At 38.4% G+C, this 13,338-nt stretch overlaps 1 protein-coding gene across 1 annotated transcript in view; it reads left to right on the top strand.

Moving 5' to 3' along the window:
• LOC306871412 (pappalysin-1-like) overlaps window positions 1-13,338 on the top strand; it is a gene marked incomplete at both ends in the record, with an annotated part of 88,457 nt that overhangs the window by 59,565 nt on the left and 15,554 nt on the right. The window contains 6 exons of the mRNA XM_079419318.1: window positions 604-772; window positions 7,115-7,298; window positions 7,504-7,711; window positions 8,846-9,038; window positions 9,452-9,599; window positions 10,636-10,751. Coding sequence (XP_079275444.1) covers window positions 604-772; window positions 7,115-7,298; window positions 7,504-7,711; window positions 8,846-9,038; window positions 9,452-9,599; window positions 10,636-10,751 — 1,018 coding nt within the window. The remainder of the gene's footprint in view (window positions 1-603; window positions 773-7,114; window positions 7,299-7,503; window positions 7,712-8,845; window positions 9,039-9,451; window positions 9,600-10,635; window positions 10,752-13,338) is intronic.

The raw sequence follows: 13,338 nt of genomic DNA, 5'->3' as shown, positions 1-13,338 counted from the left end.
GAAACTGTTAAGCTCCTGTATGGTTCTTCAGCGGTTCTTTGGGGTGATTAGGGTGCTATATAGCACCACTGCCGTACACAGAACCTGTTAAGCCCCTTTAAAGGGTCTTTACGAGCCAAAGAACCACTGTTGGTGCTGTTTAGCACCATTTTTGTTGAAGAAATACCATGCAATATGGCACCACTTATGGTTCTACATAGCACCATTTGTAGCACCAAAAGTGGTTCCCCTATGATTACGAGCCAAGAACCACTTTTAGTGCTATATAGCACCATGTTTTTAGAGTATACTATAGAGTAAATTCTGATGCTTGTTTTGCATTTTTATTTAGATTTTTGTTATTTTTTGTGTTGTTTTATTATTAGCAATAATTAAAAACCTATTTAGTATTATCATTTAGGTGAAAATTAGGAATATAGTTGTAGCCATTGTTAAATTCTGTCATGTAGTAGTTAGTAAAGCAGTCTTTAATTAATTGGATGAATTTATTTCCATTGTTGCATACATTTGCTTTCATAATGCAAGCGTTAAAGGAAACTAATTGTAGAATTGATAAGGTCATTTGACATTGTCATAATGCAAGTTCTTTCTGTAATCCCTCAGTTGTGTTCATTACTCATGTGACGCCATTGAATGTCAGAAGCCAGTGGTCGGTAATGCAGAGATGAAGTGCAGTAGTCCTGGATACTTCAATGGAGCTCGCTGTACTATCACCTGCAACCGAGGATATACACTGAAGATACACCGAGATGACGATATCATTAAAACACAGGTAATACAGTTGTGCTTATTGCCTTTGAATGTGTATTTGTGGAGGCTACACTGTATGTGTGTGGGCTGTACTCTCTCTGTCTGTTGCCACGTATTTTGCCAAGTATTTTGACCAGGTTTGATAGAGAATCTCACAACACAAACATACACAGGCACACTCACGCACACACAGCGGTTTATATTACATCAAACAATAATCATTTGACTCATGCCCTGACCACATACAGAGAAAGTAGCAGTAAAGATTTATGGCTTACGTAGGGTTTGCTAACCAAACTGTGAGACGGTAAGTGAATGGTCACAATAGCTGGCGCTCAGGCCAGTGGACTTTCTGTTATTGGCTTGATGTTGTTTTTATGTCTTTCTCTCTGCCTGGAACTGCTGGAATTGTCCATGTGGCTCAAATAAAAGAGAAGCTGTAGATTTTTCATAAACATTACTCTCACTCTCACCCTCCCTTCTGACTGGAAGTGTTTTTTTGTTGTTGTTGTTGTTGTTGTTATTGTAATAGGCTAGAAAACAGTTTGACTGAACAGCAACCTCAAAAGTCATTTGTGAGTGATGGAAAGGAAGTTTCCTTCCAGAAATCACTGTCTGGCTAACACGAACATGCTCCTTTTTTCCCCTCAGCATATGGTTGCATCCTTTTGTGATTTAACATCAGTGGGGTTTGTCTTGCTTTTGGAAATTTCCAAACAAACTTGATCCTTTTGTACAGTTCTTTGTCATGATTCATTTAAATAATTGTGGCATTTGTACTTTGCTGTTAGAAATACTATAGTAATACTAATAAATGCAATGTCATTCAAAAGTTTAACGAAGGTGTTGACGAAGGTCTGCTTGTGCCTTGCGTGTGTGTGCCATTCACATCTGTTAATTGCGCTTGCATTTTCTGGTTCACCACTACTTGAATGTGTGAAGAAAGTGTCAGAGTTTAGTCGGTCAGGATGCAATTTGTTCAAGTCTATTTGACTTCAAAACAGTGGAGCACCATGCTCAGCCGCCACCGCGCTCCCCGAGGACTCTGTTTAAGACACAGCCACGGATCAGCGGCAATGCAGATCTGCCGGCCCAGTACACACTTGCTAAGCAACGAGCAGCGATTACTGCAACCCATTGGCCCCGGTCTCCCTCACAAAAGGTCAATGGTGGCAATGGCAATCCTTTTCACCATTCCACCTGGCCAAGTGTTTGGCGCTGTACTAACTCCACAAGCCCTCGGCCATCCTTCACCCCACGCATTCACAAAGAACGTTTTGGGCCATTTGCAGCTCTGGTCTTTCAAAAACAACTCTGTTCTGTTTTCCAGCGCTTGTTCTCTTGTGATATTGACAGAAGGAGAACAAGGGGAAGAAAGAAAAGGGAAAATTCAAACGTAAAAACAGAAAAGACGAGAAAGTGCTGTGTGTTCTTTGTAAGCACTTGGGCTCTACTGTATGTTGGGTGGGTTTCTGCCAGCAGCCGCAGTCGACTGAGAAGCTTGGCCTGTGAGTTATTACACATTTGGAAGGAAGGAAAGGCAGCAGACAGTTTTTCTCTGCTATTGGGAGGGCTCGGCATATTTAACAGCGGTGCACATTGGGGTCCAGGGTTGGGGGCTTCGGGGGCCATTGGAGAGATGTCTAGTTCGGTTATGTAAGGTAAGAGGGGAGATGTTTCATAAAGATGGCCACGACTGTTACCCAAACTGTAACTGTAGTAGTGCTACATTTACAGCACAGCAATGTAAAATTGAAATAAAAATACTGAATTCTGAAATAACATCTCCCTCCTTTTACCATCATTTATCTGTTTAAAATCTGTTTATCTGTTTATCTGTTTAAAATGCACCCGCAGCCACACATTGTGCAGTGTTTAAACCTCATAGCTTTTGTGATGTTGTTTAGTATTTGATGAAGTCTTTAAAACAGGCCCATTTAATGCAATGTTATATATTCAGATTTTCAGTCATTTATTTATGTTTCAGTTATTTTTTAATCTAATATTTATATTTTATTCCATCTTTATTTAAATTAATGAAAATGTTTTTTAATAGTTGGTTTAGTTTTAGTTTTAATGATAACAACACAACAACAGGTTTATATAGATAGATATAAATATATACATTTAAAAAATATTAAAAATAAATATTGTACTAACATGCAGTACAAAAAGAACACATTTGTTAATTTATATCTTTCATTCAAAATAATTACAATAAAATTACATCATGCAAATATTTATTATTTTAGAACATTTAAACAATGTACCGTCTCCTTCAGTCAAATAGCCTATACATACTATACTATTCTATATAGTTTTAGTTCCGTTCTTTTTTAAATTCTTTACATTATAAATAATATCAAAACGTGCACGTGATTGTAAATAGGCATTTGTTTAGAAATGATATTATGACAGCTCCAGAGTTTACCCTCCAAAAATGTGACCATATAAAGGTTAAAAAGAAATTGGTGTGATGGATTTCCAAGTTTCGCTTGCGTGTGAGCAGGAGAGCTGATCACGGCAGTGCGAGGGAGCCCTCGTACCTTTACAGAGCGAAAGTGCTGATCCCAGCACAGTCATTACAGCTTATCAGCCATCTCCAGGGAGCTCATAATGTGTGTTTCCTAAAGGCTTTAGGCAGAGACAAATTAGCCATTTCATCATTAACCTGTTACCGTAACATCATTGAGAGGGTGCCAATATGGTCCTATTGAAAAAAAAAAACAGCATTAGTAGCTGTTACAGACAGAGATAAATGTGTGTTTATAAGGTTGCGGGCCAAGCCAAGTATCGAGGGTTATAATCTCACAACCTATCATGAACGGACGGTGCAGATAACTACAGCAACAAGCTCTACTACAGTGTCATGTCTTTGTGTCCGCAGCTTCCTGGCTGCCAGCCGCTTGTTTTTGCCAAGGTGTTATTGAAAGCAGAGCATGTCCTGAAATCACTGTTAGGCAAACAACATTTCAACAGAGCAGAGGGAAGCGGGGAGTTCGAGGTTTGCTTTACCCCCTGTTTTTTTTTTCTCTAGCGCTTATGCGTGTTTGCTTACGTGTGTTACTATGTATTCGTGCATGTGTGTGTGAGTGCGCGGAGAGAGAAACACAGGATGGTGCTGGGGAGTAGAAGAAAAGCCAACAGAGGCATCTGTGTTGAATTAGGCACAGTAGTCAGTGGTAGTTAAATACTCAGTGGAGGAGGAATCAGCAGCTGTAAAGTTTTAAAAGAAGGAAACTCCGCACGCAGACACCCCACCCCCCGATGTGACGGCAGTCCCCTTCCCCTATGTTCACCAGAAGGAACGACAAGTCATGATATAACTTCCAAGCAGGAGCGGCGTGTGTTTATGTTTTCGTTTGTGCCTGCGACACGGATTACGTACCATACAGGTGGGCATTTAAACAGCCCCCTGCATGTGTGTGTTTCTTCTGTTCAACCACAACAGTTTATGTTTTCCTTTTCGTCCCACACAGCCCATGTGACTGTGGTCATTTCTTTTACTGCTCCTGTAATGCAGCCAGTGCCGGCTAATAAACCTCGTGTCTAAGCTGCCATTGAGAGAGCCAGAGATGTCTGGGCAGGGAAAGTTAGATGACACGTTTATGCACTTCTGTAGCCTCTCGCAAGTTTTATAAAGAAGCCAGGTATGTGGACTGACACGTTCTTTGGCATTGTTATGACACAGACGGCGGCCTCTCTGACCCTAGGGGGAGATGTTGAGTAGATTGTGACTACTGTTCTGTTTGAGATTTTATTGAGCCAGTGATATGAGGTCTTTTATTACATTGCTGCCCTCACATGAAGAAGTCAGATAGAGACTTTTTCATAAACAGTCGAGTTACTCTTCATTTTGTTTAGTTTACGTTTAGCTTTTGCTTTACCTAAATTATTTTGATCCTTTTTGTCTTTTGTCTTGTGCTCAGTTTAACTTTGCTTTGTCGTAGTTGCTGTTGTTGTTCTGTTTTGATTTGTTTTGCTTAGTTTTTTATTTTAAGCTTTGGCTTCATTTATTTTTGTTTGCTATTTTTGTCTTATTGTTTTATGCTCTTTGCTTTTTTGTCTGTTTTTTTTCGTTAATTGTGCATCATCTTATTCTGTTTTGATATTTTTGTTTGTTTTTCTTGTTTTAGATTTAGCTTTTGCTTCACTTAATTTATTTTTGTTTTGCCTAATTTATTTTGCTTAGTTTGTTTTAACATAATTTTGTTTTTGTCTGTTATTTTAGTTTTTACTTTTTTCCTCTGTTTTCATTTTGTTTTGCTTAGTTTAACTTTTGGCTCTGCTTAGTTTTTGTTTGCTTTTCTTTGTTTTGTTTTGTGCTTACTTTGGTTTTATGTCTTTTGCTTTTTTCTCATTGTTTTGTTTTGTTTTATTTTTTCATATATTCACCTCAAATATTAAAGGCTCACACTTCCATGGTGAGCTGTTTTCAATAAGAGCTTCAGCGCAAGAAAAGGAAGAGGGAAAGAAGGGGGTAAAAAGTGTTTTGTAACTGTGTCTGGATTGCATTTCAAATGTTTCCCGCTGCTTGCTCAGTTTTAGGTGCTGGTACATTTCCTGAGAGGGTACAGAACATTAGATAAGCTCACCACATTCCAGCCTATTTAAATCTGTAATTTCAAATAAAGAGAAAAAAAAAGAAAGAAAGAAAAAGAAAGAAAGAAAGAAAGAAAGATGTGCCTGGGTCACAGTAAAGCAGCAACAAAAATGCTGTTTGTAGATCTTGATGTTTTGTTTTGTGGATGCAAGTTAAAGAACATTTGCCACAATAATCTGTGCCTTCCCAGCAAAAACTTTTGGCTTCACAAAAATTGTTTCAATAAACATAGCTGACATCTTTTTTTCTTTCTTTCTTTCTTTCTTTTTTTTTTTTTGCAACCAACTAGCTTTCATCACTTGTCAAACAAAAGGAGAAATCTGTGGAGAAGTGCATGTTTTACTCTGTGCTTCATTAAAACAGTCTGGACTCTAAGCCCACCTATGGCCCGTGTCCAAGCTGCTGGGTATGGTTTATGTTAAACATCACTTTTTACTTAATGCTTAATACCACACAAAAATTACAACAGTCTCATAACCCACACCATGTTAGATCACAAGAATTTGTTTGGCAAAGAAAAGTCTTAAATTTGCTTTCGTGCAGTAAAGGCACAGACTTTCTACGTGGTTCACACATTTGAAGATTCATTGAGGAACTAGTACAAGAATGCAGTGTTGTGCTGCTGGTGACAAATTCATGACTGTTATTCCTGCTTTGTACACAGTACAGTTTGATTCGTTGGTTGTTTGCAGGCACAGTAAGGGATTTGTGTTAATAAAAGCAGTGATTTACTATGTATCGAGTCAATAAGAGGTCAGTAAATGTCCCTGCGTATTACTCAAGAGACAAGGACAGCTAAATAGTCCAAATAAACTATAGGCTGACTAGTCTTCATTGTTGGACTGGATTTTGACAGAGTGAGGAGAGACAGAGAAAGAGAGAGTAAGGACTCACACTTTTTTAGTACTTTTTGTAGAATGTTCTCATGCACCTTTTGAAATATGCAGTGTTTTTGGTTAGAGGAAGGATTCGTACTTTCTATCACCGGGATCATTCTCACGCTGGAATAAATTAATTTGTCCTTTTTGTAATAAATCGAGCAAAATTACCTATGGATGTATAACAGGAGCGGGAAATACTGCTATTACTGTCAACATTACCTTAAAACCACCAGCTAGTTCGTTATAAATGTTAGTGCTCAGCACCAAGGTTATTGTAATTTACTGTAAGTGTATGAACAATCATGAATTTGTGACAATTTGTAATTGTATCTGCTTCATCAGTCTCATTTTCACGGAATTGGGCTTGGCGTACTTGGACTCATTCAGGGTTTTCCAACAGAAAATCAGTTTCAAATCACTAATGAAACACAAGTCACGTTACGTCATGGCAGTGATTCGACAGAAAGTTCAATTGTTTTGTTCTTATGTGGGGTCAGGCATGTGTGTGGTTTGTGGCTCTGCTATTAGCACATATGTCTTTGGAGACATCACACAGGTCAGACTTGGCTTGTAAAACAGCAGAAATGACCTCTGACTCACTCTGCCTTCAGTTCTGACAGCTTTATATGCTGTACCCGAGCCCTTTATTATCACCCACTCAGACAGTTAGCTTCCCACTGCTTCCTTTCACCAAGAGATAAATACTTTTCATTTAATTTGAATTGTATTTTTTTGTCTTTTTAGTGTTATTGAAACAGTGTATTATTTGATATGGTCTGGGCTGAAGGATTGTTGAGGTTGCAGTGAACTGATCTAGAGAAAACAAAATGTTCTTTTCCCATGTTTTGAACTGTTGCCTTTGTTTTTTCCTTCTCAACAGTCTGAATCCACGGTGACCCTCACCTGCGCGGATGGGAAATGGAACAAGCAGGTGACCTGTGAACCTGTGGACTGCGGGCGGCCTGACAAGTACCATGTGCACCCGGCAATCTTTGAGTTCTCTGAAGGAACCACCTACGGCAAGAAGTGCACTTTTCAGTGCCGGGAGCCAGCTCAGTTAGTGGGTGGGTAGACCCTGACACATTCTAAAAGTAAAGGCCCTTGGGATTGAGAGGTCAGCTCTGTAAAATGTCAAATGTGGTTTTGACACCAACTACAAAAAACAATGTGCACTGAGAAAACAGTCCTGTGTTTTACATCAAATTGAAGTAGGTTCACATTAGATCTGAATTCAGCTTGTCCTGCTTCTTTTTCCTTTTGTCTCTGCAGGAAGTAATAATGTGCTGACGTGTATGGAGGATGGCATGTGGTCCTTTCCCGAGGCTCTGTGCGAGCTGCGATGTCCGGTCCCTCCTCCTGTACCTAACGCTGTCCTGCAGACCAAACGCTGCAATGCCACAGGCCTCAAAGTTGGGTCTTTCTGCAAGTACAAGTGCAAGCCTGGGTACCATGTGCCCCACATTGACAAGCCCAAGAGGTGAGACACCACTAAATAGACCTAAATGCATAATTATAACTAACATTAATTTACTTTAATGAGTTCTGTATTCGGACTGTATCGTCCTCTTGTTTACTGCATTGCAGATATAGTTAATGATGTTGTGGCAATTGAATACTCAGGGCTGAATCAGTTGTTTGAAAGCTTGGATAATTTTGTAGACATTATTTACCCCGTTGGCCGATTACTCACATAGTCACGCGTAGCCAGACATTTGACTGTAGTCATAAATCTGATCCTTTTTAAATGTCAAATTTAGATTATTCTGGCCAAAAACAAGCCATTTATACAGGAAGCGATTGTGTTACCAACATGTAAAGAACCAACCACAGTTTGTTTTTATATGCAATTTAACTCAAAATGAACGGAAATGGGACTTTGATCAGAATGTCTGTGCGTTCAAATGTAATTCATACCAAATATTTCATGTATTTTAGAAAAGTGCAATATACAGTCTTTTTGTATTCTACTTGGGATTTACTTGGCCTGCGACCTATGTACGACAAGCGGTTTGGACAATAGATAGATGGATGAATGGATGGATGGATATTTATTTGGTGATATTTTGACTCACCCTGACTCCCAGAAGCTGTGGAAAGTCAGCCAATCAGATTAGAGCTTGTCATTTTGGACAGTGCTTGCCAGTTTTTAGTGCAGTATTCATCAGATGGTCCATGAACTTACTATGGGTGGTCCATGAACCTTTTATTCTGAGAACAGTCGATTATTAAAAGCTGTTTCAAGGCTGGAATACACTACACAACTTTTCAAATCTGGACAGGTTTAAAAACACTAGGTATCATACACTGAACGAATGAAAATCATGAAAACCAGACTTTGAAATCATTCCAAACACAACAAACTCACAAACACACTGGATGGAATCATAGACAGAAGCTAAGAAATCTGGCCCTTTCATGCATTACATCATTTTCTGTGAAATCTGTCAACTACGGCTATACAAAATATGCAGACTGCGACTCTTTCATACTGGAAATCAGTGCAAAAATCTGGGCAAAACTGGTAATGTATTCCAGCCTTACAGGTATTCAAATACTATGATAAAGAATTCTGCTCGATCTATCTCTCATTGTCTTAATGAACGTGTTGCAGGTCAGTGCCTGTGATGTACCACAGGCGTGCGTTTAAGCGGCAGTGTACGGAGGATGGAACCTGGCAGTCGGGTGAGTGTGTGGCAGTCACATGTGAGCCGCCTCCTCCCATTTTCCACGGTACCTACAAGTGCACAAATGGCTTTCAGTTCAACAGCGACTGCTGGATCGACTGCAACAAGGCTAACCACACGGTGAGACAGCACAGCCGCTGCAAGCAGGTCTGTCGTGTTCTCTCTCTCCTCTCCTTGTTTTCTTTTTCCCTCCATTAACATCTCAGTCCATCACCTCCCATTACTGTCTACAGCGCTTTCCATTCATCATGCGCACCCTATCACTCACATTTAAGCATCACGATTGCTCTGCATTGTCCCTCTGGCTGTTCGTCAGCAGCATGACTGGTAGACTGATCTTGCATTTTACATGTGCTTTGTTACATTTGTCAGTTAGACAGCTTCTAATGCGTAATATGGACAACTTAACCATAAGGTCATGCCCATCCTTGACCTCCGCCCTTACATTCAACCACATATGTTTTTTTTGAAAGTGGTGATGGCTAGTGAGCTTCCTTTATGATGATTAATAGAAATTATGGCCTTTTCTCCAGGGTCCTTCCACGAATGTGATCCGATGCAGAAAGGACGGGAACTGGACCGGTTCTTTCCATCTTTGCCCCAACCTGACAGGCCAGTGTTCCCTTCCGCAAAATCTCAGCCCGACTATCCATCTCAGCTGCAAGGACGGACACGGCATAGGTCTCTGCCCATCTGCTTTTCACTTCTTAGGCCCAAAACACACTGCACACACAAGTATGCACTGCATTCTCAACATTGCCACAAGGGCCGGTGCAACTACAACAACATGTTATCAACATGTTATTAATTGGATTTCAAAATCTCTCTTAATCAGAGATTTTTTGAGTCAAACCCATCTGTCACATTATATTGAAGAGCTGATTTTTGGTAATAACGCAGTTGTGACTAAATATGTAATTAATGTGTTTTGTTTTTGTGGGGCAGTATAGTAGCTATTAACACAACCATCTCACTTGGTTTTATCTGTCAGGTTAATTACAGTCTTGGCGAAGCAGTTTGTAGAGAATCTATGCAAGTTATTTAAACTGTTCTCATGTTTGTAGCTACACTATTATTTAAAAATTTAGGGTTAGTTGTATTATTTATTTTTTTAAATAAAAGGGATGCATTAAATTGATCAAAAAATTAATGAATCCATTAAATGAATACTGTTTTCTTTTTAATCAAAGAATTCTGAAAAAGGGGTCATTGTTTTTACAAAAATATGGACCAGCGCAACTATTTTCAACATTCATAAGAAATGTTTCTTGAGCACAAAATCAGCATATTAGAATGATTTCTGAAGGATCCTGTGACAGTGAAGACTGGAGTAATGTTATTTTAAACTGCAGTAATCACAATAATTTCACAATATTATGGTTTTTACTGTATTTTTATTTAAAAACTTTAAACTTAAAACAGTAGCGTACCTGAATCATGTTCATTTAATGGGACTTTTTTTTAAAACTTAATTTCCTTTCCATACTTAAAACTTACTTTAAGTATGTTTTATGCCTTACAATGTGAACTTCTTTATGTTTGATTAATGTACTTTGAATACATGTATTAATGAATACAATTTTGTATTCAAGTCATTTCTTTTAGTTTTAAAATTAAAAATGCTTATTCATTCTTAATGATTATAAAGGTAAATTTAATTTGCCCTGAAGCCAATATACCATGGTCATGAATAACACCTGTCTGTGATGCCCAACAGGAAAGGAGTGTGATGTGGCATGTAGGGATGCTAGCAGCAGTGTGGTCCTCCTGCCCAGCAACATGAGCGTTGCAGCTGTGATGAAAGACCACTGGTGGAACCCACCCAAAGTCAAGGTGAGAGCCTAAACATGGGAAGATTTGGGTGGGCTCACTTTACTATCATAAATGGTTTGTCTTTTTAGTTTTATCTCATATTTGAAACTTTTCCATATTTCATCCATGTTACACTGGATTAGTTTGGTAAATGTTTGAGACCTGGTCATAGTACAAGCTGAACCTTCAAACACTGAGTACCTATATTTAACACCATGTGGTGCATTTTAACACACGATTATGACATAACTTTTTTGAAATTATCTACTGTGTAATAGTTCAGCAAGGGGATGTAACCTAAGCACTAAAAGTAATCGAGATAAACACCTTAAGATGTAAACACACTAGAGTAGTCAGCAGTTGTTACTTAACGATTAATGATCAGATTGATCGTTAACAACAAAAATGGGAATTATATATTTTTGTTCTAGGCTGTTATAAAGTCCAATGTATCATTATGTTTACCTGACTGAAATACAATGGACCACACACACACACTCATTCACATTGGTGACATTTTCCCTTTCCCCTGTGCCTTAGAAAGCAGTGTTAACTTACCGTCACATAAATCCCAAACTCTCAGTTTATTAACCCAAACATTTCTTAGTCATGGTTATTGGTTCCAAAAACACATCTGGGAGTAAATTACTTAGTGCATGTTCACAGTGAACAACACACAAGACATTCTCAACAAAGTGACAAATCCAGAAGTCGCTAAAAAGAAGCATGCCATACCACTATTCCACAATCTTCTTTTGTTTAATGTTGATTCTCAATGCATATCGCCAACGTCGCCACTACTGTGCGATAACACAGTCATTTTTAATCTTATTACTGTGAACAATAATTAGATTGTCTGTTTGATGCTATATATATACAGTATAGTATATATATATTTGTGTGTGTGTGTGTGTGTGTGTGTGTGTGTGTGTGTATCTCAAAAAATTTGAATATCATGAAAAGTTCGTTTTTTTGTAATTTATTTCAAAAAGTGAAACTTTCATATATTCTAGATTCATTACATATAAAGTAAAACATTTCAAACGTTTTTTTGGTTGTTTGTTTGTTTGTTTATTTTAATTTTGATGATTAGAGTTTACAGCTCATGAAAGTCAATCCAGTATCTCAAAATATTAGAATGTTTACATTTGAGTTTCATTAAATGACCATCCCTACAGTATAAATTCCAGGTATCTCTTGTCTTTGAAACCACAATAATGGGGAAGACTGCTGACTTGGCAATGGTCCAGAAGACAATCATTGACACCCTCCACAAAGAGGGTAAGTCACAGAAGGTCATTTACTGAAAGGGTTGGCTGTTCACAGAGCATCTGTGACACCTCTTTATCAAAGCATATTAAATGCAAAGTTGACTGGAAGGAAGAAATTGGGTAGGAAAAGGTGCATAAGCAACAGGGATGACTGCAAGCTTGAGAATACTGTCAAGCAAAGCCAATTCAAACACTTGGGAGAGCTTCACAAAGAGTCGACTGAAGCTGGAGTCAGTGCATCAAGAGTCACCACGCACAGACGTCTTCAGGAAAAGGGCTACCAAGCCACTTCTGAATCAGAAAGAATGTCAGAAGCATCTTACCCGGGCTAAGGAGTAAAAAAAAACTGGACTGTTGCTCAGTGGTCCAAAGTCCTCTTTTCAGGTAAAAGTAAATTTTGTATTTCATTTGGAAGTCAAGGTCTGGAGTCTGGAGGAAGACTGGAGCGGTACAGAATCCAAGCTGCTTGAAGTCCAGTGTGAAGTTTACGAAGTCAGTGATGATTTTGGGTGCCGTGGCGTCTGCTGGTGTTGGTCCATAGTGTTTTATCAAGTCCAAAGTCAATGCAGCTGTCTATCAGGAGATTTTGGAGCACTATAAGCTTCCATCTGATGACAAGCTTTATGAAGATGCTGATTTCCTTTTCCAGCAGGACTTTAGCACCTGCCCACACTGCCAAAACCACTTCCAAGTGGTTTGCTGACCATGATATTACTGTGCTTGATTGGCCAGCCAACATGCCTGACCTGAACCCCATATGGAATTTATGGGATATTTTCAAGAGAAAGATGAGAAGCAGTCGATCCAACAATGCAGATGAGCTGAAGGCTCAATAGTGCCTCAGCAGTGATCTCTTCCATGCCACACCTCACTGATGCTGGGGTTTGTGCTAAAAGAGCCCCGATTTTGAGTGCATAAATGAACATACTTTAAAGAACTTGAACTTTTCTGTTTTGCAAATCCTTTTTTTGATTGATCTTAGGAAATATTCTAATATTTTGAGATACTGGATTTTTGACTTTCATGAATTGTAAGCTCTAATCATCAAAATGAAAACAAAATATATATATTTAAATGTTTTACTTTACATGTAATGAATCTAGAATATATGACAGTTTCACTTTTTGAAATAAGTTACATAAAAAATGAGCTTTTTCATGATATTAAATTTTTTTTAGATGCACCTGTACAGGTCCTTTTCAAAAAATTAGCATATTGTGATAAAGTTCATTATTTTCTGTAATGTACTGATAAACATTAGACTTTCATATATTTTAGATTCATTACAACACAACTGAAGTAGTTCAAGCCTTTTATTGTTTTAATATTGATGATTT

The sequence above is a fragment of the Barbus barbus genome (assembly GCF_936440315.1).
Source record: "Barbus barbus genome assembly, chromosome: 6".
Taxonomy (NCBI): Eukaryota; Metazoa; Chordata; class Actinopteri; order Cypriniformes; family Cyprinidae; genus Barbus; species Barbus barbus.
The sequence above is the reverse complement of the archived record's forward strand: the minus strand, read 5'-3'. Positions and strand labels throughout refer to the sequence as shown.